The sequence below is a fragment of the Canis lupus genome, chromosome 27, assembly GCF_003254725.2.
Source record: "Canis lupus dingo isolate Sandy chromosome 27, ASM325472v2, whole genome shotgun sequence".
Taxonomy (NCBI): Eukaryota; Metazoa; Chordata; class Mammalia; order Carnivora; family Canidae; genus Canis; species Canis lupus.
This window is the reverse complement of record NC_064269.1, coordinates 19,422,448-19,449,715: the sequence shown is the minus strand read 5'-3', so window position 1 is coordinate 19,449,715 and position 27,268 is coordinate 19,422,448. Positions and strand designations below refer to the sequence as shown.

The window sequence follows — 27,268 nt, the reverse complement described above, 5'->3', positions numbered from 1 at the left end:
TATTGAATTTCCATGTTTAGATCTACATCCATAATTTAACATTTTTCTTTTTGAATTGTATAGTAATTCAAATACATAGCACTGTAATTCTAATACATAGAAAAACCTGATGATCACTGCAATCCCAAACACTTGAGATCTGCAACAGGATAAATTTTTAATAGCCTCAGTGTGACCTTGTTAATTTTCCTTTTTTAACTGAAGGAAAAGAAAGAAATCTTTTGTTTTTTAAACCATTTTTTTCCCATAATTTTAGGGAGTAGTTTCTGTCCTCTTTTCTAAAAAGAAGTGTGACTAAATCCGTCACTATCACTCCTCAGACATACTTTGGAGAAACATGAACAGTCATTCTCCCCGAAGGTTGAATTCACAGGGCCTAACTTATGCCAGCCTGGGTAGCAGGAGACCATGAACCTAAACTTGAGTTTGGAGCCAGTTTTGAGTAAATGAAAGCCTTAAATCCAGATCAAAGTCTTTCTTCTAGAGAGTTATACTCCCTAGTCCTTTTTACATTGCACTTTTAAATCACCTCTCAAGACTCCTAACTATGGGAAACGAACTAGAGGGGGTGGAAGGGGAGGTGGGCAGGGGGTGGGGGTGACTCGGTGATGGGCACTGAGGGGGGGCACTTGATGGGATGAGCACTGGGTGTTATTCTGTATGTTGGCAAATTGAACACCAATAAAAAATACATTTATATAAAAAAATAAAAAAATAAATCACCTCTCAAAGATAGATTTTAATCACATTATTTTTGTATCCCAACAAAATTTGCTAATATGTCTAAATATTGTTTAAGAGAGAGCCTAATATTCTCTTCTAATACATCCATATTCTTTTCTATACATCCATCTCTTCTAATATTCTCTTCTAATACCTTAATTGGATTACTAGCTCACTGATCAGAGGCCTTTAAATATATATATTATATATATATATTTATATATACATATTTTATATATATACACACACACACACACACATATATAAATATATAATATCGGTTTATATGACCTACAATACATCAGAGTATCTTTTTTTGTTTGTTTGTTTTTTACACTACAAGCCATCAAAGCTAGAGATTGGTGTCTTAAACCCTAAAATTGGCAAGAGGTATTTTTGATTAGTCAAGAGTCATTGAACATTAAGACAATTTGGAAACCAGGCTCAATATTTTGAGCCAAATCTAGTCAGCTGCCATCATTTGAACACTATGTCTTAATTTTTACAGTCTTTGTTGTCAGTTAAGTTTTAAAATAGGGAAAGTTAAGTATTGTAGAAGAACTGTATGCTAATAGAATGTCCAGATGAAATTCAAGTATTACTTGCCAGATATATTTGTAATATATCTATGGCACTTTTTGTGAGGATATGAAAAACACTTAGCTTGTTCTTGACAGGATTAACCCCTGGAAAATTACATTACTCTTACTTTTACTGAATAAAAACAATGTTTATGCATGGTACAGTTATAGGTTCTTAAGTTCCTTGTATATGAGTAACCCAGATAGATCAATCTTCATATTTTTATTTTTCACAAATTGTCCAGGAGAAAGCTTTGAAAGCATTTGAGTGCTTTTGGTACTTTGCAGTGCTGTTTAAAGATATTTTAAAAATTAGATTATAGATACTTCCTTGTTTAAATCCTTTAGAGGTTTTTCACTGAAGTTAGAATAGAATTAAAATGCCTTTTCATGGTTCTCCTTGATTCTGGTCCTCTACCCACTTTTCTGAACTCTGAATCACCTTTCAGGCGTAGGGATCAATAAGAACACAAGTCCCGGGGCAAGAATTTTGACCTGGTTAAGGATAAAAAGAAGCCTGCTATAGCTATAGCATCTGGTAGAATTTTCTAGTTCATATAATCCACACCGGCCTTTTTGCTAGTTCTTGAACTCAACAGCCTTAGTCCTACCCTTGGACTTTGCACTCTTTTCTTTGATGGAAATGTTTTTCCCCCAGACATTTGGGGAAGAATGGCTGAATTTTTGTTCACTTTGTGACATCTTTGCTCTATTTGTGGATCTCCATAGAGCTCTTCTTGACTATCCTTTCTCAAAAATTTTCTTTTCCATTTTTTCTCTTTTTATCCTGCTTTATTTTCTTTACAGCCTGTAATGCCATCAGAAATGGTTTGCTGTCTACATTCCAATCTTCCTTGTTCTCCCCACTCGCTTTATCCCCTTGCCAATAAAGTAAGTTCCGGACAGTCTGGGTCACGTCTGTTTTGTTCACTCTGTTATCCCCAGCACCTACAGCAGTGTCTAGAATAAAACATGCATTCAGTAAATATTAGTTGAATAAATGAAGAATGAACAAATAATTAAGTGGCTCTAAAAATAGAATAAGTCCTTAGTTCATGAAGAGAAATCTGCTTTATTGGGTTAGAACAGCTGAAACAAACCAAGAACAAAGTGGGTGAACTGAATTCAGTTCTTTGCTTCACTAAGTCTTTTCATGTGTATTGGGGCATGTTTCTTAAGCCCAGTGTCTGTTTCTTTATCTGAGAAACAGGGATGTAGAGTTCATGGAAAAAGATGGATGAATTAGTTGGTGAAATGACTGAGATTCATTTTTCCAAATGTCTCAGTCTCAGTCAAGGAGACTCTTCCTTTTGAATAACAAACTTGCAATATGTTAGAGAAGTTGAGGTTGTATTATAAGACATGTTAATAGTTTAACAGCCTTGTAAAATTTAAAGTAATATTTTGCTTAAAAAGAGCACTTCAATAGAAAAAAAAGTGAGAGTATCCATTCAGTGTTTTAACTTACTCATTTTGCAGATACGTTTTAGTTTTGCTTATTTTATTTTAATTAAAAATTGGAAAAGATCTGAAATAAATTTTTGAAATGCAAACTGGTATTTTTTCAAGAAAGGTAAAATTGTGCTTTATTTCAAATGACCCTTTACAACAATTAATTTGTACTACTGTAGTCAAAAAGCTGAACTAAGAATATAATTATGGACATCATTAACATCAAAGACTTCATAGTTTCTCTATGAAGAGACAAATAATCAGGCTTGGACATGCCAAAATCATGGTTGGTTTCCTCAGTCCATTCAACACATATTTGTTTGTTTAATGTCTTCTGTGTGTTAGGTACGATTGCAGATGTTTTGGGTAGGTACAACAGTGAATTAAAGATTCTTATTCTTCTTGGGCTTAAATTTTAGAGGGGCTATTTATTCTATGCCTTGCTTATAGCTTGCTCCACAGCTGTATACCTTTCTCCATTTGTACAGTATGAGTCAGAGGATTGATACAGAAAATTTGGGGGGTGGCTTTTAAAAATCCTCTAATTATTGTTACTTAAAATAAGCTACAACATGTTCTTTGATGTTACATGCTAAATACCAACATGATATTAATGTTTTGAAGACCATCTGGTTCTTTAGACACATCTGCTTTGCAAATCTGGACAAGTTGTTTAATTTGATGAGGCTGGATCAAATCTATAAGAATTGGGCTATTTCAAAGGAGAAGAAAAACTGGATTTGTTGAGACAGTGGACTCTCGTTTAGATTGTAGCCGACTATTTTAGGCTATAGTTCTTTTAAATTCCAGCATAAGTTTAATTCCATTAAAAATATATATCTGGGACACCTGAGTGGCTCAGTGGTTGAGCGTCTGCCTTCGGCTCAGGGCGTGATCCCAGAGTCCCCACATCAGGCTCCTTGCAGGGAGCCTGCTTCCCTCTGCCTGTGTGTTTCTCTCTCTCTTTCTCTCTCTCTCTCTCTCTCTCTGTCTCTGTGTGTGTGTGTGTGTCTCGTGAATAAATAAAATCTTTACTATATATATATATAGCATACTATATAGTACTGCTTATGAATAATTGTTAGGGTGGGGTAGTTTTGACTTCGTATATTTGTTTTCTGTGAATCTAGTAATTGTAGAATTTATAACATACTTTTCCTTCCAAAGACTCTGTAGTCCTTTACAAACTTAATTTATTCAAAATTTGCCCTATGGGATAGAAAGGATGGACATTTCTAGTCTAAAATAATAACTTAAAAAGTTGAAATCCCTGGTAGAGATTAAATGTACTTAGCAACAAATTTAATAAATGGACTTTGTAATTATACTTTGAAGCTTAGTGAGCTTTCCGATGAGTATTGGTGTTATTCATACTATGATCTTTTTTTTTTTCTTTCAGGATTTTATTTAAATTCTAATTAGTTACAATATAGTGTAATATTAGTTTCAGGGGTAGAATTTAGTGATTTTTAAAAATACTAATCTTAATCCAAGAATCATCATTCATCAAACAGCTATTGCCTGTGTCTGGTGTGTACAAGGAACTTTGTAGAAAGCTGTGTATGATACACAAAGATGAGTAAGTTAAACCTACAATCTTGTTTGCATATTTCAAATTCTTCTTAAAAGAAGTATGGTCATTAGTTTTCCTAAGCTCAGTGAGTTAAATCCCCTGGGCTGACACAGACTATACCTGATAGAACTGAGGCTAAAACCTAAATGTGTTAAAAATTAATAAAATTTTCCCTGCCTTTAATAGCATTTTTCAATATAGGATGTTTGTATACATCTTTGTTTTTCTGCCTCTACAAACTATGAGGGACTTAATGCTTTTTATATTTGTTGAGGGTAGTTTAAAATTGTTTGTAAAGGAAAAATTATTTCAGGTACTTCTTTTAGTGTTGTTTCTTATATCTGATATTTGTAGACATAATTACAGAGGAAAAAATAAATTGCAGGGAAATTTTAAAATTAACGTTCATCTTTATACTTAAAATACACAAGAAAGTTTTAAAGGCAATTATTGTGGTGTATTACATTGGAAAATAAGTATCCAGTTTTATAATGATAGAAATCACTGTAAAAGTAGTGGCTAGTATCAATTTGTGTTTGTAGTGTGTCCATAATGATTAATACTGTAGTTCTAAAGAAAGTGTTGGGAAGTTACCTCTTTTATTTCGACTGTGACACTAATATTACAATGTTCAATAGTAGTAGGCTACATTTTAAACAATCTTGTTACTGCATACAAGGTTTTTTAAATATTTGACATGTGCTTGTTTTAGTACCATCCTGCCTCCACTCTTAACTCCAGCTATTCTTACCTATTTAATATTCTTTACATATAACAGTGAGCCTTACAGGCAGACTTTGGGCATATTTTCTTTGATACATACCTTGCATATACCTAGGGTATGTGGTTATCTAGAGAATGTTTCTCTTCAACAACAGACTGAACTCAATGAGGAAGACTTTTTTTTTTTTTTTTTTTTTTTTTTTTAATCTTTGTATTCTTAGTACCTACCTTCATGTCCCTTTTGTAGATGGGTGGATTTAAGTAACTGAGTGGTGCTAAGATGAGAGGTTTGAACTATAAGAAGGCTGGTTACTTCTGCATAGCTTTTCACCATGTTCCATAACCACAGCTGTGACTGTTGACACATTATTCTATAGTGCTTATCTTCTTGAAGTTTGGAAGAAGTTGAGTATATGGTATACAAATCAATCACTAGGAAAAAATATCATTCCATTGTGTTTCTTTTTTTTAAGATTTTATTTATTTATTTTAGAGAGATTGAGAGCACACATGTGCAAATAGGGAGAGGGGGAGGGGGGCAGGGGAGGGGAGAGAATCTCAGGCGGTCTCAGCTCTGAGTGCAGGGCTCAACACAGAGGCTTGATCTTACCACCCTGAGCTCATGACCTGAGCAGAAACCAAGAGCTGGAAGCTTAACAACTGAGCACCCAGACACCCTTCCATTGTGTTTCTTAATTATGATGAGAAAAAGTTTTAGTTCATTAAGTCACCTGTTCCTCCAAAGGATATAATCTACTGAAAATCTATATAATCTACTAAAGCAGGGTATTTAAACTGTGCGATTATTTGAAACCATGGCCAATAGGGAAGTGAAAAGTCCTTTCCATTAAGCAAAACAATTTTGTCATATCCAAGTCCCAAAAAAAGAATGGCATTTTTTTCTATCTACAGAAGATGTTGTGAATATACCCAAGAGAATTATCTATAACTATGATGTTCTTTAAATTTTCCAAGGTCCAACAAACAGTATATTTTGCCAAAGTTAAATTATAATTTTACATTAGCTAGCCATGGTTTAAGAGGTTAAATTTTGAAGCCTTATATAAATTAATCATTGTAGAATCTTTATTATTATTTTTATTTTTTATGTTTTATTTTATTTAAATTCAATTTGCCAACAGTTATGGAATCTTTAGAGGATATATAATGTGTAAATGAAGGGCTGAGGCAGTTGTATTAAGCACTTCTTTAAATTTTAGTTAAAAATTTCGCTCAGAGTTTTGTTTTCCTTTACTAGTTGGCTAGTAATTATGCAACTTCAGAGTGACAACTATTGAATTATAGGAGTGGTAGCATCATCAGACAGTTTAACATTTGCAAAACAAGGTTAATTATCTGAAAATTTGAGACTTGTCCGGAGGTTTAAAAAAATATTTTTGTCTCAGTTTTTAAAAATATGTGCATATTTATTTAGTTCCTTAATGCATGTTGTTTCCAACCAAGTAAATCTATTTTCAAACAGAGATTATTTAAGAGATTTGGCTTATTTTTCTTTTCTTGGTGCATGTGCCAAAGGTCTGTTTTCTATAAGACATGTGTCTGTTTCAACTTACTATTTTGATTATGAGTAGTTTATTATCCAGATAGACCTTCAAAAATAGAATGTTTGCTAAAGAATTCTTATGTATATGGTTGAGTACATATTTTAGAATGATTTAGGATTTATAAATAGCATGTAATATAATATTGGGAACATGTTAAGTATAACATATAATGCTTTAATAAAAAGGAGAGAAAAAAGATGATAATGTTCTAAGCATTTCCAATAAGGAAGTGCGTGGGTGGAACATCTTCAAATGCTGATTTGGCTTCCCTTAGAACAGTGTTAATGTCCTTATATTTAACTGACTCAGGTTCCAGCATTTACACTACCCACTTCAGTTTGTCCAGTCTCCCAAGTTTTATTACTTTTTATGAATACTGCCTTGAGATTCTGACTTCCACACTTTGACTTCTACCTTTTTATATTAGGGGCGTGAACTTCCTGGGGGGCAGTTCTTTTATGTATGAAATTGCTCAGAGTTTCCATCTGCTTTTACTTGACTTGTGGTCTTGAAGATCATGCTTGGCCCATGGGACATTACAGTGTGCCGAGAGGATGTGGAGTTTTGTCAGCCAGTGAAATATGTCTGTTTTTTTTTCTTTCTTTCTTTCTTTCTTTTTTTTTTTTCTTTTCAGCAGCTTTCATACACTCCTCATCCTGTGTGGTCTTCAGTAAACTGAATTTATATTTAACAGAACTACTCACCCTCTTTATCATTTTCTATGACTTGGCCTTTTTTAAGGAGAAGGTGTGTGGAAGTAACATCTGAGCCAAAAAGCTGTAGTGTTGGCAATAGGAAAACCTAAAACTGAAAGCTTCAAGTAGGTTATATATGAATGTGTTCAATATTCACACATGTGTGTTTTGTAATGCTGAAGAGTATCCTATTTAAGATACGTAAAACTGTCAAAAAAAAAATCCTTATGCCAGCAGTAGACTCTGTGATCCCAATGACTTTTTGTGCTTGTTTTTAGGCACTACTACAGTCTTCAGTTAAGCAGCAAGTAGAAGCTATTGAAAAACAGTACATTTCTGCAATTGAGAAACAAGCACACAAGTGTGAAGAGCTGTTAAATACTCAGGTAATAAAATTGCACATCCATTATATATTGACACTTTTCTTCTGACTCTCCTCCCCTGAGAGCTCTATAACTGTTTATTCGGTTTCGTGCCATTTACTTTCCCTGGTGGATTTTGGAGAAAAAAAAATATGCTTGTGTAAACTTAATGTTAAAGCTTGGGAGATTTATAAAAGACTAAAAATAGAGCTAAAGGCCTAAAATGCCTGGCTCTCCCACAAATTAATGATGATTCTTATGTTAATTTCTCACTTATAATATTATTCAACAAATAACAGAGACAAAGAGATGACTATGAGTGTATTAGGGCATGGAAAATGAGTTTTAGGAGTCTAAGACTTATAAATAATATTTAAATTTTTAAAGGCACTTACTCATGTTTGAGTTACTTTTCATCACATATAGGCACTGGTTTCTATTTGAATTTTTTGTTTCTCTTCTTGATTTAATGTCTTAGAAGACGTTAAAAACATTATTCGCTTATTTACATTGAACAAGCAATTGAAGGACATTTGTGGAGGTGTTATATAAGTAATATATTCTCAGAAATACTTTTCAATAACATGAAATTTGGTAGGTGATAATAAAATAAGATTTATTCATTTATTTATGAATTTATTTATTTGAGAGAGAGAGAACAAGCACACACACAGAGGGAGAGTGAGGCTTGGACCAGACCCCCCCTCTGAGCAGAGACCCCAATGCCCAGGAGCCCCAAGGTCATGACCTGAACTGGAGGCAGACACTTAACCAATTCAGCCACCCAGGAGCCTCAAAACCAGCTTTATTTAAGGGAGCTCTTTTATATTATGGGAAGAAAATACACTAAGAATTTGAAAAACAGAGTTAGGGGTAGAATTTAAATGGAGACTTATAAATATGCTAGCCCATCCCTGAGATGGGGTCAATTCTATTAAATTTTTTCAGTGTCGTTTTAATAAATGGCTTGAGAGAGGAAATACACAGGCAATTTTACAAGTTTAATACAACAATTATATTCTTTTGGGTGGTGAAATACTAAGTCATCAGAGGTATGAAGTGTATGACTTTGTAAATGGACAGAGGAATCACAGAGATAAACTAAGGTCACAGAACTGTGAAACAGCAGAAAGCATATATTGGCCAAGATGGGCCAGGTTATACCCTAAACTCTCTGGCTTCAGACAGCAAAGATTTATATCTTACTCATGCTACGTATACACTGAGGGTTGTCTTGGGGATTGGTGCTATGTTGTCCTTACCCTAGTAGTTCCTTTGTGGAACATTACCTGTTATCATTGCAGAGTGAAAAGAACCCCAGTCTTTTGCTACTAGTAATTCAATATTCTGGAGTGGAAATGGCACTTTGACTCTCAGTTTTTATCCATAGTACTTCACTTCAACATAGTGGGGCCAGCTAGTGAGATCCTACTATGAATCCGGAGGGGAGAAAGCAGGAAATACTTGGTTAGCAGCACTAGTTATCCCACAGTTGGCCCTTATGGTTGCCAAATATTCCCAGTCTCCATCTTACAGGCAAATTTACTTACCCTGTCTCCTTAGGAGAAAATCTGAAAGTTCTGACCAGCTATGGCCTCAAGTTCAAAAGTCCAGGATGTTTAGATGATAGATAGGGAATGATGTACTACAGTCTCTACATTATCAAGTCCAGATATATAGGCCTCTTTGACCTAAAGAACTAGAAACTAAAATATATGTTGTTTACCTTCAACATATTTGGTCTACAGTGGCAATATAAAGGTATTTACTATAAATGCTCTTTGTAGGAAGAATGAAGAATCAGAGACGCACAGCTATTATTAGTATGTAACAATTCTAAAATCTCAGTGGACTCTCAGATTAAGTAAGATCTCTATTATGCAGATAGGATTGCTCTTTGATTGACCATGATTCTCTGTTTAGGGTTTAGGCACAGGTTTTCTAGTCCATTGTTCTTTATGATCATATAGATTTTAAATTTTTCAGTATCTTTGTTGGCTATATCTGAGTATTGGTGATTATACCATTACTCAGACTGCTTTTTATTATAAAAAATTGGGATTCATGGGTCATTTTATTTTTTTATTTAAAAATATTTATTTATTAGAGAGAGAGCACAAGAGCAGGAAGGAAGGGCAGAGGGAGAGGTAGACTCTTCTCTGAGCAGAGAACTCGACTCGGGGCTCCATCCCAGGACTCAGAGATCAAGACCTGAGCTGAAAACAGATGCTTAACCAACTGAGCCACCCAGGTACCCTGGCATGGGTCATTTTAGATAGCATACAGTGACAGTTCAGGGTAATGGTTCTTTTGGCTCCTTATCTGTTTGATTACAATCAGCTCCATTTGTCAAAGACACACTCACAGTTATTTTATAGATCTATTGCCTACCTTTAATATATTTATATGCTTTTCACCCCTATATTTATTAGCCTATTTGTCTGTGTCTTACTCTTTTTCTGATTAAAAATAACTTCATTTATCAAACCTGGGTTGAAGAAACTCCAGCGGTCTCCTTTTTCCAAACTGTTCCAAATGAAGGTATGTACAGGGCAGTCACAGCTTTATTGGGTCTGTGCTTGGAGACATTTGAATTGATAGAATCTTCAACAGTGGGTGTGGCTAACATATACATGGTTTACTAATTGCTGTAGGGTTGAATTAAGCTGGTCTTTGTTGCTTCAAAGCCCTACATTTTCTCTTTTATAAGTTGGGGTTGGGAAGGTGGTTATTCCTGCAAGTCCTCAAATTTCTTAACTTTTCCTGTTACCTATAACTCGATTTTTATGAATTATATTTTTCTTGTGAATTCATTGCTGAACTTTCTTTTTCTTACAGTGCCTTGTCAGAAAATAGCCATTTTTTTTGAGCTAATAAATGAATTCAGCACAGTGGTAGGTTAAAAGATCAACAAACAAAAGTCAGATGTGTTTCTATATACTCTCAATGAATATTCAAAAAAGAAATTAAGAAAGCACTTCAGGGGTGCCTGGGTGGCTCAGTCAGTTAAGTGTTTGCCTTTGGCTCAGATCATGGTCCCAGGGTCCGGATTGAGCCCCAAATCTGGCCTCCCTGCTTCTCCCTCAATCCCTCCCTCCTCCTGATTTCTCTCTCTCTCTCAAATAAATAAACTCTTCAAAAAAAAACAAAACAAAAGAAAAAAAAGAAAGCAATTCGGTTTACATTAGCTTCTTAAAGAACAAAATACCTGGCAGTGAATTTAACCCAGAGGGTGAGAGGTTTATCCACTAAAAACTACAAAACTGGGGTGAAATAATTAAAAATAACCTATATAAGTGGAAGGACATTCTGTGTTCATCAATTGGGAACATTGGGTGAAGAGCAATCCAAGATTACCTCAGGATATTTTAAAGATCAGAAGCAGTTCTGTATGATGAAAGCTATTTAAAAAACTAAACACTAAGAGGGGTTGTGACCACTAGGTAAAATCACATAAAGTGTAGAAACAGTGATCTCACACTTGTTTCTCTAATCATATTTTATTAGATGCCATTTGAAATTTGAAGTTAGTAAACTTAATTTACAAAAATAACAGCTGGATGTTTCCTTAGAAATAGTTTAGCCTTTGTGGGTATGTGTGTGTGTGTGCACATGTGCTGGCATACCTTTCTCTTTTTTTTTTTTTTTTCAAATTAAGAATTTATGGGAAAAGCAAGTAAACACTAATTCAGAGTAATTACAAGCAGGTGTCTGGAATCTGACTGCCTGACTTTGTCACTTTGTAACTATGTCACTATGTAACTATGTTAGTGTGTCACTATGTAACACACTGACTTTGTGTTACTATGGAATGTCCTTAGCCTCTTTGTGCCTCATTTTTCTTATCTTTAAAATGTATACACAAGTAATTCCTACCTCCTGGAATTGTTATGAATATTATATAACATCAGATTTGCATAGTGCTTAGACTAAAACCTGACGCATTCTAGGTGTTCAGCGGATACTGGCTGAATTATTTTCATCTTTGTTATTCTTGGTCAAGATACTCTTGGTCAAGGTATGGCTACTCCCAAAACCAGAGTTAGAACTCACGTTTTCTTTTTTCCAGCCTGTAAAAGAAAGGCTACTTATTTTTAGTTCATATATTATCTGTGTTTGATTGTAAAAAGTCAACCTATTTTAATTTTTATGCATTTACTTTGGGGCCTCGTGTAGTATTTGAATGCTAGATCAGCCTTTTGTCTTTCACTCTTTTCCTTATTTAATGAGAGCCTTTTATATGACTGGCATTCTGCTGGATTAAATGGATATAACATGAGCAAGACCCAGTCTTTCCATTAATATTAATAAGCAGGGGGAAACCGATGATACTACTGTAAAACTGTGGTAAATTATGATGAAATAAATGTTTTGTTAAAGGGGTATATAATTCCTTCCTATATGGTGAGGGACCACTTATTGGACTAATGATGAGTTCTTTCAGGGTTTATGGGTCTAAGTGAGGTCAGAACTGAGAATTTAGCAAGAGAGGTAGATGGAATAGTATATTCACAATCTTTAAGATGAGAGAGTACAACACAAATGTTTGACAAGAGGTAGTGAGGCTCTTTGAGTCTGCCAAATGAGAGATTTTATTTTATGCCGTAGAAAGGATAATAAAGGGCCTTGTCTGCCAGGTTGTCTGACTAGAAATTGGGTGCTGTTAAAAGACACTAACTAGAGAAGTGACATTTGTTGAGATTTGCATTTTAGAAATATTACTCTGGTAAAGTTTTAAAAACACTTGATGGAAGATAGTATTAGAAACACATAAATCAGTAAAAGGGCTATTACAGTTCTCATAGTGGGAATGGTGGTGGCCCAAACTAAGGTGCGTGGGAAAGAGAGATTTTGATGGTTTTGAGTCATATTAAGGGAACGGAAACCAGAGAATTTGTGGGAATAGAAGAGAGGAAGTCAGTGTTGATTGATAAAAGATATATTTACACACACACACAAACACATTTTATATACATAAATATGTATTTATATACATGAGTATGTTTTTGTGGATGGTAACCAAATCTTTGGTTTTGGCAGTTCACTGAAATAAGAAATTTAAGACCTGCAGCATGGTTAGGGTTGAAAATTTTGTGTTTTGGACATGTTGAGCTTGGAGTGCCTGTGGAATATTCAAGATCAGAGTATGTAAGAGAACTGAATACAGAGTCTGGAACTATGAGAAATCTGCTAATTATGAATTTTAAAGTCATAAATATATAGAAGGTCAGTGAAAGCATGTCTGTGGATGAGACCAGAGAATATATAGAATGAAAAACAGTTCCACCTAAGGTCTTGAGAGGGACCTCAATATGTAATGGATTGGGTAAGAGAGCTCATGAAGGAAACTGTAAACTGGCAAAAGAAAAAGGAGGAAACCTACAATACCTAGGTCATAGGAAGAGCATTTTTACAAAAATGTGAGTGGTTAACATTTTCAAATAATGCAAAATAAGCGAAGTCTGGATTTACAGATGACTGTTGGATAGGGCAAGAATGTCATTAACAATAGTTTCACTGGAATGGTGGAGGAATAAAGTAGATAATCAGATGAGAAAAAAGGAGATGAAAAAATAAAAAAAGGTCTTTGAGAAGCTTGGATGATAAACATAGAAGAGCACTGTAGGTAGAAGGAGCAATTAAGGGGAAATTTTTCCCCTTTGTATTTTGGCCAAAAGTTGAGCTCATTTAAGCATATTTATGGGCAAGAATATAGAAAAACTAAAGATTTAAAAAGAAAAAAATGGATAGATGTCCCTAAGACCGAGGAAATAATGAGTAGAGGTTAATTTTTATTAGATGAGCAAGTATTTCAATGCATGCAAGTGTGAATTTGTGCATGTGGATGAAGGGTTGTATACGTGCATAGATATAAATATAATTTTAAATATCATTCATACTTTTGAATTATAACATCATTAATTCTATTTCTGGGTTCTTTTCCAGCAGCACTTGAAAAATCAAAATTTCTATGAAGGATATATACAATATATTATTATAATCTAATAAGTGCTATTGATAGATGTATATGGAATGTTACCAAAGCACACAAAATAAACTATCTGCGTTCTTTGTCCTTACACTTTAAAAAAAAGAAAACTGAGTTTCTTTTTCTTACAGTGCCTTGTCAAAAAATGGCTAAAAGTCACCAACACATGTTTTTAATATATTATCTTCCAATATCTTCCCTTAGAACTATAAGTAGTCATTTGAATCAAGTACAGAATATAAATTCCACCAAAGTTAGGTTATGTGTTTATTTTATATTTTCCTTTATCTTCAAAGCTTATCAGTTTTTTGGGATATGCTCTTAAGTACAGTAAAATAGGCTTGTTATTGAGAAATGTATATATCCATATGTCCAGTGTCACAATCAAGATACAGAAGATTTCCGTTAACCCCAGAAATTCTCACATGCCTTTTACAGTCATCCCCCCCTTAACACCCCTTAACAGTAGCCCCAGGCAGCCACTGATCTGTGTTTTCTTGCTATTGATTAGTTAGCTTTTATAATTTCATATAAAATGAATTAATGTGAATTTTTTGATAGCTACCTACTTTGGTTCAGTATGTTTCTTGAGATCATGTGGTTGGTTACCTGTATTAGTAATCTATACATTTTGATTGCTGAGTAGTATTCTGTATGGAGATACAGTATATTGTTTATCCATTCACTAATCCTTGGAAATTTAGATTGCTTAATGTTTGAGGCTGCTGTTGATATTTACATAAAAATCTGTGTGGGAACATATGTTTTTATTATTTTAAAATATTTAGGTTTGGAATTGCAGGATCATATGTTAAGTCTTTAACTTTACATCCAGCTTCCACACTGTTTTCCAGAGTTTTTTTTGACATATTATATTCTCATTGTAATGTATGAGAGTTCTCTTTGATCTGAATCCTATCAGCACTTGGTATTGTCAAGGTTTTTCTTGTTTTTTTTTTCAGATTTTATTTATTTATTCATGAGAGATTTATTCATGAGAGACACAGAAAGAGACAGACAGACACACACACACACACACACACACACACACACATACACACAGGCAGAGGGAGAAGCAAGCTCCATGCAGGGAGCCTGATGTGGGACTCAATCCTGGAACTCCAGGATCACGCCTTGAGCTGAAGGCAGATGCTCAACCACTGAGCCACCCAGGCATCCCAAGGTTTTTCATTTTAGCTTTTTGTCTTCCTTGGATGGGGAATGGTATCTTAACTGCTTTTATCTGAATAACTATTGGTGATAAGCATCTTCTCATGTGCTTACTTACCATTTGCATATTTTCTTTTGTGAAGTGTATGTTTCAGTCTTCCACTCATTTTATTTTGTCGTCTACCTTCATAATTTTAGTTGTTTTTATAAATTCTAGATGTCAGTCCTTTGTGATAATATGCATTATGAATATTTCCTCGGTTTCTGGTTTCCTTCTCACTTTGTTTATGGTGTCCTTAGATAAATACTGTTTAATTTTGATGAATCCAAACTTACCTTTTTTTTTTCTGGATCATACTTTTGATGTATCAAAAATCTTTGCCTAACCCTAAGTCACAGTGGTTTTCTTCCATATTTTCAATAAGAAGTTTTATATATTTTCTTAGGTTATGTATGTGATCTATTTTTTAATTTGCTTGGTGGGGTGTAATGAGATAGTCAAGATTTTCTTCCCTTCCAATGACCTCCAATATGAATATCCATTGATTTCAGCACCACTTAAAAAAAAACACACACACACAAAAGTATCTTCTCCTTCATTGTATTGCCCTCACATCTCTGGAGAAAATAATTTGACCATATGAGTGCAGATTTCTGGATTCTTAATTTTGTTCTCTTGACCTGCTATTTTTCAACCTTGGCAATATTGACATCTGGAGTTGAATGATTCTCTGTTACAGAAGGCTGTCTTATGCACTGTAGGATATTTAATAACCTACTTTACTCCACCCCCTAGGTGCCAGTAGCATATGCTTTGTTGTGATAACCAAAAATGTCTCCAGATTTTGCTAAATGTCCCATGGGAGAATGCAGGTAGTAAGTCACCCTTGGATGAAAACCACTTATGTGATCTTGTTTTCTGTCTGTATACCAATACCATACTCTCTTGATTATAGCTTTATAGTAAGTCTTAAAATAATGTGTGTAAGAACTTCAACTTTATTCTTGAAAATTGTTTGGTTAGCCTAGATGATATGCATTTACTTATACATTTTATACTCAGCTTGTCAGTCCATTTAAAAAAAAAAAGCCTATTGTGATTTTGATTGGAATTGCGTACTCTATAGGTAAATTTAGGAAAAAAAAAACCTTCCATCTTAATGATACTGAATCTTCCAATATCTGTGAACATAGTATTTTTTTCCATTTTATTAGGTCATATATAATTTCTCAATAATGTTTTGTAGTTTTCAAGATACAGACCCAGGCATACTATGTTAAATTTATTTGTAGGTGTTTCAATTTTAAAATGCTATTTATAATAGCATTCAGATTTTCTTTGCTAGTATATTAATGTAGTTGTTTTTGTATATTGATTTTCATCCTGAGATCTTAGTAAATTTACTTTTTAAGTCTGTAATTTTTTTTTGGTTCATTTCCTAGGATTTTCTCGGAAAATGTCATCTGAGAATTATTCAGTATTCCATATTATGCAGAATTATACTTTGTTTGCAATTTCTATGTTGTTCTTTTTTTTTTTTTTTTTTTTTCCTTGCTATTTCACTGCCAGGCTCTCCAGTATAACACTTAATACATGTGGTGACAGCATCTTGACTTACTACTAATCTTGGGGAGAAAGCATTCAGTCTTTCACCTATAAGTGTAATGTATTATAAGTTTGCCACTGATGCCATTTTTGAGGAAGTTATTTTTTGTTACTATTTTTTGAGAGTTTTAAATCATGACTGGGGGATCTCTGGGTGGCGCAGCGGTTTGGTGCCTGCCTTTGGCCCAGGGCGCGATCCTGGAGACCCGGGATCGAATCCCACGTCGGCCTTGAAGGTGCATGGAGCCTGCTTCTCCCTCTGCCTGTGTCTCTGCCTCTCTCTCTCTCTCTCTGTATGACTATCATAAATAAATAAAAAAAATAAAATAAAAAATAAATTTAAGTCATGACTGGGTGTTTACATTTTAATTTACTTTTCTGTATCTGTTGACATAATCATGTGTTTCTTCTCTTTTATATAATGTTATATCTTATATTTGATTTTATCTATCAAATCATTGTTATGGTCATGGGATAAATCCTATTGTTAATGAGAAATTTCCATTTTATATATTGCTCTTTTCAATGGGATAAAATTTGGTTGAGAATTTTTGTGGCTATGTTCCTGAGAATATAGGTCTATCATTTTGTTTTGTTTTTTCTTATGGTATCTATTTCTGGTTTTGGTGTCAGAATAAAACTGACTTTGTAAGTAAGATTTCTTCCTTCTCTGTTTTTGAAAAGGATTTGAATTGGATTCGTATTCTTTCTTTAAATGTTTGGTAGGATCCCCTGGAGAAGTCATATAGATCTGTATTTTTCTTTGTCGAGGTTTTTAATTAGTAATTCTCTATTTATTCTTCATTAGTTTTAATAATTTATGTCTTCAAAGGAACTTTGCATTGCATTTGAATTGTTAAATTTATCAGAAAAATGTAATGGTATCTGTTAGTGCCTATATGTTCCCTCTTCTTTTCCTCATATTAGGAATTTATATCAACTGGTTTAGATTTATTACTTTGTTAATCTTTTTTAAGAAGCAGTTTTTTGTTCTATTGTATCTTTATCTTTTATTTCATTACCTGTCTGATCTTTATTATTCCTTTGAGTTTTTTATAGTTCTTAAGATAGAAGTACAAATACATGATTTTAGAGCTTATGCCAGCTGCTGATTCCACTACATTCCACATATTGTAATATGACCTTTTTCATTTTCATTCTACTTGAGATGCTCTAAAAATTTCCCTGATTTTTGTACCTATGAGATACTTATTTATTTATTTATTTATTCATTCATGAATTCATTTACTTATTTGATTTCACATTTTTATTTAAATTCCAGTTAGTTAACATACAATATTAGTTTCAGGTGTAGAATTTAGTGATTCATCACTTACATACAACACTGCGCCATTAGAGTTGTGTTGTGTTGTTTACATTTCCCATATTTCGTGGGGTTTTTTTTCTAGTTTTTCTTTTTTAATTAATTTCTAATTAAAAATTTTTGTATTGAGAATATATTCTATACTAAAATCATTTATTTTCAACTTATTGAGACATTTTGTAGCTTGACATATGTTCTATCTTTATGTATATGCTGTGTGCACTTGAAAAGAACGTGTATTCCACTGTGGTTTTGGGTGCAATGTTCTATAAATATCAAATCAGGTCATTATGGTTGATAATGTTTTTTAATTCTTCAAAATTCAAAATTTCCTTCTTTCAGTTACTGAGAAAGGAGTATTGATCTCTCTGATTATAACTGATTTGTCTGTTTCTTTTTCCAATTCGTTCAGGTTTTTTTAATGTACTTTGGTACTTTGTTGTTGAATGCATAAATTTATATGTTATTGAAGTTTTAAATTTATACGAAGTCCAGCTTGTCAGTTTTTTTCTTATGTATCACTTTTTTGATGACCTAGCCTAAGCCAAAGTCAAAAAGATTTTCTTCTGTTTTGTTTTAAGAGTTTTAGTTTAGTTTAGGGCAGCCCCGGTGGCTCAGCGGTTTAGTGCTGCCTTCAGCCTAGGGCGAGATCCTGGAGATCCAGGATCAAGTCCCACGTTGGATTCCCTGCATGGAGCCTGCTTCTCCCTCTACCTGTGTTTCTGCCCCTCTCTCTGTCTCTGTCTCTGTGTCTCTCATGAATAAATAAATAAAATCTTAAAAAAAAAGTTTTAGTTTCTAATTTCAATTTTCCAAACTATCCAGTTGTTTTTATATGTGGTTCCAGATATGGATCGAAGTTTTCTCTCTCTCTTTTTTTTTTTTTTTTTTAAATATATGGATACCCAAGCATTACAGTCTTAATTGCTGAAAAGACTATTCTTTCACAGGTAAATTTTCTTTGTATCTTATTAAAAATCAATCATATATGTGTGTGTTTATTATTTAACTCTATTGGTTCCATTTTTTCTCTCAACTCCTTTTTTTTTTTTATTTTTTTTATTTATGATAGTCACACAGAATGAGAGAGAGAGGGGCAGAGACACAGGCAGAGGGAGAAGCAGGCTCCATGTACTGGGAGCCCAACGTGGGATTCGATCCCGGGTCTCCAGGATCGCGCCCTGGGCCAAAGGCAGGCGCCAAACCGCTGCGCCACCCAGGGATCCCTTTCTCTCAACTCCTATACTACTAGTCTTGAAATAAGATAGCATAATTCCTCCAATATTGTTCTCATATTTCAGAGTTGTTTTGGCTCTTCTAAGTCCTTTGCATTTTCACATAAATTTTATAATTAGCTTTTCAATCTGTACAACAAAGCAGGCTAGGATGTTATGAACTGTTTTTACTCATATTAGTTCTGACACCAAATGTGTGGATTGTAACATCAAGCAATTCCTCTAGTTCTCCAGCTGGCTGTTGTATAAGTCAATTTAATTTTGACACTATCCAGAGTTAGTGCAGACCTCACTGGTTAGGGGCTTAGTCCCATATGACTACCCCCACGGCAGATGCCATTTGCAAGTTCTGCGCCTCCTATATCCCTGACCAACTGGCTATAAATCAAGGAGTTCCCATGACTCCCTCTCAGGCTAGTCAATAAATCCCTAGACCTCCTCCTGTATTTCTGGTCAAATGACAGTAAATTGAGGGTTTCAACGATCCCCTCCTAAGGTTTGATAATTTGCTTAGAACAGCTCACAGAACTCAGAAATGTTCTTTATTTACTATTAACATTTATTGCAAAGTATGCTGCTCAGGAACAGCCAAACAGAAGAGATGCGTAGGGTAAGATATGGGGGAGAGCCAAGGGTATTGTGGAATTTCTGTGCCATCTCTCAGTGTGTCACTCTTCCAGCACATTCACCCACCAGTCTAGATACTGTCTAAATCTAAATGTTGTTTAGAGATTTTTATGGAGATTTCATTACATAGGCATGATTGATTAAATCATCGGCCATTGATGATTGACTCAATCTCCAGCCCCTCCCCTCTCCTTAAAGATTGAAGAAGAGGGTGAGGCTGAATGTTCCAACCCTTTTATCACATGACTGGTTCCTCTGACAATTGGCTCCATCCTGAACCTACATAAGGGCCCACCTTAAGTTACTCATTAACATTAACATAAACTCAGGTATAGTTGAAAGGGGCTTTACGTGAATAACAAAAAATGCTCCTTTTACTCCTCTCAATAAGGAAATGCCAAGAATTCTAGAAGCTCTGTGCTAGGAACTGGGCATGAAGACCAAATATATATTAATTATTCTATCACAGACATTGCTTGGGATGGTGTTGAACCTATGTGGGTGTAATTAGCAACTTTACAAATTGTCTTTTTACCTAAGAACATGGAGCAATTTCCACCTATTTAAGTCTTTTAAAATTTCCCTGAGAAGGCAGCCCAGGTCGCACAGCGGTTTAGCACCGCCTTCGGCCCAGGGTGTAGTCCTAAAGAACTGGGATTGATTCCCACGTCGGACTCCCTGTGTGGAGCCTGCTTCTCCCTTTGCCTTGTGTCTCTGACTCTCTCTCTCTCTCTATCTCTGTCTCATGAATAAATAAATAAAATCTTTAAAAAAAATTTCCCTCAGAAATGTTTAAAAATTTTCACTGTTAAGGTTTAGCACATCTTTTGTCAAATTTATTCCAAAATATTTCATTTCTTTTTTTTTAAAGTAGGTATCACACCCACGTGGAGCCGAATGTCAGGCTTGAACTCACAACCCTAAGATCAAGACCTGAGCTGGACACTTAACCAACTGAGCCACCCATTTCTTATTTTTTTAATGATAGTTTGACTTTTATATTTTTTTTCAACTTCGGTTACCCAGTGCCTGTTGCTTGTATAAAGAAATACAGTTGTTGTTTACCAGTCTTGTATTCTGTGATGATGCTAAAATCACTTATTAGTTTTAACACCCTTTTTTGGTAGAGTCCATAGGATTTTCTACATAGATAGCTATTTGCCTGATAATAAAAATACTGTTGCATCTTCCTTTATAATTTGATGTCTTTTGTGTTTTCTAACTTTTGCACTGGCTAAACCTCTTGTCTAGTATTGAAGTGAAGGGATATCTTTACCTTTTGCTTGATCATGGGAAGAAAGCATTTGGTCTTTCATCCTTAGCTATAATGCTAGCTATAGATATCCTCATAAAAGCTCTATTAGGTTAAGTATTTTCTTTCTATTCCTCATTTTTATTCTGGGAATAGATGTTGGATTTTGTAAAAAAAAAATAAAATAAATAAAACAAAAAACAAAAAAAACTATCTATCTATATATATATATATATAGAGAGAGAGAGAGAGATTTGGTATATGTGTACTTTGTCATAATATTATCTTCCTTTAATATCTATAGAAACTTTAGTGATGTCTCTTATCTTGTTCTGGATATTAGTAATCTGTATCATTGTCTCTTTTGTGGATTATTTTGTAGAGATTTATTGATTTTTAAAAATCTTTTCAAAGAACTGGGTTTTGGTTTCATTGATTTTATTCTTTGTATTTTTTACTTATTTCTATATCATTGACTTATACTCAGACCTTGAATATTTTATTTCTTTAATGATTTCAATTTGTACTTCTTCTCGTGTCTTAAAACCAGAAGCTTAGGCTGCTGGTTGGAAACTTTTATTATTTATTTATTTATTTGTTTGTTTGTTTATTTATTTATTTATTTATTTATTTATTTAAAGATTTTATTTATTCACCTGAGAGAGAGAGAGTTAATGAGAGAGAGCACAAACTGCATTGGAGGGGGCCAATTGGGAGAGAGAAGCAGACTCCATGCTGAACAGGGAGCTTGACATGGGGCTCGATCCTGGGATCATAACCAAAGCTGAAGGCAGACGCTTCACCGACTGAGCCACCCACGTGCCCCTGAAACTTTTATTTTTAAATATAGGCATTTAGTGATATATTTCTTTCTAAGTACTATTCTGGTGCATGTCTCACTTTTTGTCTTTTCTTTTTTAGAGAGAGAGAAAGAATCAGGGGAGGGGCAGAGGCAGAGAGAGAAGTGAGGGAATGCTTGGTGTCGAGCCCAAAATGGGGCTCAGTCTCACAACCCTGAGATCCTGAGCTGAAGTGAAATCAAGAATGGGATGCTTAACCTACTGAGCCACCCAGGCACCCCTTCTCACATTTTCAAATGTCATGTTTTCATTTTCAGTGAGTAAAATTACTTGTAATTTTTCTTTTGATTTCTTTTTTTATCCTTTGGTTATTTTGAAGTGTGTTATTTAGTGTTAAATATTTGTGGTATTCTACATATATTTTTTAAATTGGTTTCCAATCTTATTCTGATGTGGACAGAGAACATACCTTATGTTATTTAAATACATTTTTTGAGATTTGTTATGGCCCAGGATATGCTCTCAGTAAATATTCCAATGTTCCTTATCTACTTGAAAAGAACACACATTCTTCTGTTGGTAGAGGTTTTTTTTTTTTTTTTATAAATGTCATTGAGATGAAGTTTTTTGGTTATGTTGTTCAAGTCTTCTATATTGTTACAGATTTTCTTTCTAGTTGTTTGCCAGTTAATGAGAAGAAAGTGTTGAAATATCTGACTATGCTTATGGATTTGACTCGTTTCCCTTGCAGTTCTGTTTTTTCTTAGGAATTTTTTTTTTCTCTTCTTAGGAATTTTGACATACTAAACATTTAGGATTAAGTCTCCTTCATATAATTTAAAATTATAAAAATGCCTTTTCTCTGATATGTTGTTTATTATGAAATATACTTTGATATTATATAGTTTCTCTACCTGTCTTTTGATTATTGCCAGAGTAATATATTTTCCCCTATATTTTACTATTTTTCCACTTTACTTTTTTTTCCAAGTTATTCCCCTTTTAAACTATTTCTGTCTTTACGTTTAAAGTGGGTTTGTTGTAGAAAGCATGTAGTTGGCTCTTACTTTTTTTGTCTAATCTAATAACCAAAGCCTTTTTATTGTTGTTTTTGAAACTCTTTACATTTAATTTGATTCTTGAGACTTTGGGGTTTAAATGTATGATCTTGCTGTTTGTTTCCTATATGCTCCATGTTTTCTTTGTTTCTTTTTTTTTCTTTTTATGCCTACTTTTAGATTATTTTAATGATATCATTTTATGTTCTTTGTTGGTTAATCATGTACAACTCTTTGTTGTGTTATTTTGTGATTAGGGAAGGTTGGCGAACACTTTTTGAAAGTAGATAGATAGCAAATAGTTTATCCTCTCTACTGAAACTATTAAACTCTGCTGGTATAGTGAGAAAGTAGCCATAAACACTCTGTAACTGAATGGCCATTGCTATGTTTCAATAAAAGTTTATTTACAAAATCAGGCTACAGATTAGATTTGAACTGAAGACCATAGTTTGCTAAACCTCTGTTGCTGTAGCAGGACAGGAACTGGTTTAACTTGGAGAATTTTAGGATCTTGAGTTCTTGATTTCCTTTTTATAGTATATTTTTTCCTCAAGTTTCCTTTATCATGAGAATCCCTTGGATTCCTTGTTAATAATATTCCCTTTCCTGCAGTTTGATACTGTAGTTCCAGTGGAGCAAAGGAATATATAAAAGTTTTGAAATTGGCAATATTTAGATATTTTTAGCCTATAAAACCAGCATTTTTATATGCTTCAATCTATTGCATTTTTAACAAGAATCCAGGTGTGTATCTTGTTTCCACCATATTAGGAAACATCATTTTGGACAATGTTTTCTAAATTTCCTGATTATGAGAACACTGGGGATATTTATTTATTATTCAGATTGATAGGATTCTCCTCTATTTTTATTCTTAATGATTTAGTTGGAGCCCAAGTGTATGTATCTTTAACAGGCAAATCAGGTAATATCTATGAGAGAACTTTGAGAGACACTATTTTAGTATTGCCTTTATATTGCTGATCTTCAGCAACCCTTATTCTTAATTTCTCATCCTTCAAGTTTCAGAAGTATAGAGGAAATGTAGTAGGAACTTACTCCTACTTTTCTTAGGTGTCTTTAACCTTCAATCAATTAAATGGATATGTTGAAGAAAGAATATGTTATTATTGATGTCTTGTGGACTGAGAAACACTTCAAATGATGTCTTTTATTCTTTATTAGTAGTTTGGATTAGAGCAACTGTATAATTTCTTTGTACTTATTTTTAAAAATCTCTAAATTAGAGTTAAGTGTAGTATCGAATAGGTGCTATGTAAGGATTAAGTGAAGCAAAGTGCCAGTATATAGTAATTATTCAATAACCAGTAGCTGGAGTTATGTGGAGAAATCTCTCGATTTAGTTCCTTTGTTATTTGTGATTACAGTTATGCAAAGGATGTCCATTATCCTGAAATACAAGAAATAGTTCACTATTTTTTTAGTGAATTATTTTTTAAGATTTTCTATTTGAAAGAATGTTTAGATTTTTAATCTAGTTACAATTTCTATCAGCATTTGCTAATTGATTTTTTTGGAAACATAATTTCCGTATACATTTTGGAAAATTTCTTCTTCACCAATTTTGAAACTTGGTGTATCACATCTTCTTGCAACTTTTGGTAATTAAATAGAATAAACAAAAAATAATAGATAAGCATTAAGATTTACCTGGTTTCATAGCAGAGGAAAATAGTTTTTTCTAATATTCTCCTAGGTTGTCTGACCATGGCCTTGTAAATTGACATGACAAAAGAAAGGAGATAACCATACAAATTTATGTATGTATGTATTTATTTATTTATTTATTATTATAATTTATTTATTTCAGATTTACTTAATATAATTTTACATGACATGAAACCTTAATAAAGAAATAAAGAACACCCCTCCCCAAAAGAAACAGTTAAACTTGAGCATTTTTTTACTAGATTCAATGCGGAGTAAAAAATCATAGAAAAACATGATAGGTCAAAAGGGTGGGAGCTAAGGGTAGTAAACTGAGTGCAATTTAGCAAGACCTGTTATTTGGATTCTTTTTGTCATCCACCTGTCTTTAGAAATAAGGAAGCACCCTTTTTTCAGTGTAAAAGATGGGCACCTCTGACATGAAGGTCTTACCATTTGCTTCCTGGGGGGGCGGTGGGGAGGGGTTGGTGGAGGCCAAAGAATTCTTTCTGCATCTGCCATTTCTTAAATTCCTTTAGCTTAAAATATTTAGTATGTCAAGGTGCCAGAATTTGGGATAGTGTGTTCTGAACCCCATCAGTTTCATGATGACATATTTGCTTCAGATCTTTTAAATTTGGGGGGGACATTACAAATAAAGCTAAGTCTCGCTTCTCTATCATACTTCCCTTCCTTCTCTAAAGGACAAACATTTTATAGATATTACCGTGTTTTTACTCTTGCCTCCATATGCCCATCCATACTTGTTCAGTATTTGGTTTTAGTTCTTAAATTCCCCCAAACATTATTGTTTTTATTTATTTTTTTATTGTGATATACTCAATTATTTTTCTTTACCTTGTACTGCTTGCCTTCTCTCTTTCATGTGTTCAATTTACTTCTTATATTATCTTTATTAATTGCAAAGTATAAACATTATTAATACTTGTTTTCTGAAAAATTTGTTACACCATAATTTTTGAATATTTCAGTACTATGTAAAATTCTGTAGCAGTTGTTTTCCCTGAAGAATTATTCCATTGACATTAATAATATATAGTGTTTCTTATGAGATGCCTAATGTTGCTTCTATTATTGATATTTGATAGATCATCTATCTTTTTGCTTTGTATTTTTTTTTGATAGCTCATTTTATCCTTGATGTTCTGTAATTTTACTCTGATGAGCTTATAATTTATTTTTAAATTTATTTTGTATATATCCTCTACAGGGACAGTGATAGCTAACTACAGGGACAGTGATAGCTAACTACCCACCCAAACTTTTTCCTCTTATTTAGCATATGGTTGTCACTAGCTGGCTGCTGCTCCCTGAGGGGATCTTTCCCTATACCTTTGGGGGGTTGGTGTAATTCATAAATTCTTTGTTTGCCTGTATTCTTCCATGAAAGGAAGTTAAATCCCTTTTGGATTCAGTAGTTTAATGTATGTCATGATTTTTCTTGACAGTAAACAAACTTCAAGTAGCTTAGTTTTCCACCAGTGATTTGGAAGTGCAAGTAATGTGTGTCACTTCCTGGCCTAGATGGTTAAGTAGATGGGCTTTGCCATCTCTTTTTTCTTTTGCCTATAAGAGAAAAATATTAAGATTTTTGTCAATAGCAGAACCACAGGTATGGGGAGATTGTGTCTATGAATTATCACTTGGAGGGAATCTGTCATTTGAGACATTTCCCTGAAATAGAAAGATAACTTTTATCGTTTTAAGTCAGTGAAAATTTTGGAATTACTTGTTGATAGCAGCCAGCATTACCTTAATACATCAAGCCTCATTTGGCATCATTTTCTTTTTTTTTTTTTTAAGATTTTATTTATTTATTCATGAGAGACACAGAGAGAGAGCAAGGCAGAGACACAGGCAGAGGGAGAAGCAGGCTCCATGCAGGGAGCCCGACCTGGGACTGGATCCCCGGTCTCCAGGATCACACCCTGGGCTGAAGGCGGCACTAAAGTGCTGAGCCACTGGGGCTGCCAGGCATCATTATCTTTGAAAAACTTTTGTACTGTTAATAAAACCCAAACTTTACCACAGAAGTATATATATCTAGAAATTTGTTGCAAAGTTTAAAGATAAAAATATTATTATAATAAATAAGTATAGAGAGGAAGTCAGACAATTTGAGTCTCAAGTAAAATAAGTCCTTTGTTTAGGACAAGGTAAAAGAGTTTGTTTTAGTTAAAAATGGATAAGATTTAAGTATGAATGTATGAAAGTATCAAAAAATAAAATTTTTTAAAAAGTACCCCAACATTTAAAGAATTGGTTTAATTTTTAAGATTAGCTTTGAGCTAGAATACATTTAAAATGAAAGAAAATTATATCTGGGTTTAATTAAAATTAAGGAATTCATGATTTATCCTTGGTGTCCTGCATATCACACTTGTTTTGTTTTGTTTTGTTTTGTTTTGTTTTTGTATGGGACTGGCATTTGATCACAGTAGGCTTTTTATTTGAATGTTAGTATATTACATCTCCAGATTATAGGAAGTTTTAAAACATTTCCTGTATTCATTTAGAGAAAAATTGGTAGCGATAAGTTGTTATACAACACCCCCTCTCATTCTGCTTGGGCAGAACAGAAAAATACTGTGGGAAGAAAATTTTTTACTCCATCCTTCTAGGTTCTTTTGGCTGGTCTATTAATTAAATTGACATAGAACAGATTACAGGAGAAAAACAAATTTAATTATACGTATACAGGAACCCCCATAAGAATATGAGTCCCATAGGCAATCAGGCTTATATTGCCATCCTGAGCTGAGGAGAAGATGGTAGGAGTCTGAGATTTCAAATGGCAAGAATATAATTCACAGAAAGATAAACAAGGAAAACAAATGTGTC

The 27,268-nt window shown here is 33.7% G+C and overlaps 1 protein-coding gene across 8 annotated transcripts in view; it reads left to right on the top strand.

Annotated features, from left to right (window-relative positions):
• The window catches only part of CCDC91 (coiled-coil domain containing 91), a 332,348-nt gene that overhangs the window by 196,170 nt on the left and 108,910 nt on the right, over nt 1-27,268 (top strand). For 7 of the 8 annotated variants that reach the window (XR_003140462.3, XR_007406415.1, XR_007406414.1 and 4 more), the window contains one exon: nt 7,591-7,698. The exons of the other annotated variant lie outside the window; for it this stretch is intronic. Coding sequence is in view for 4 of the 7 variants with exons in the window: in XM_025455495.3 (XP_025311280.1) it covers nt 7,591-7,698 (108 nt within the window). In the remaining 3 variants the exon portion in view is untranslated. The remainder of the gene's footprint in view (nt 1-7,590; nt 7,699-27,268) is intronic. 8 annotated transcript variants of the gene reach the window in all.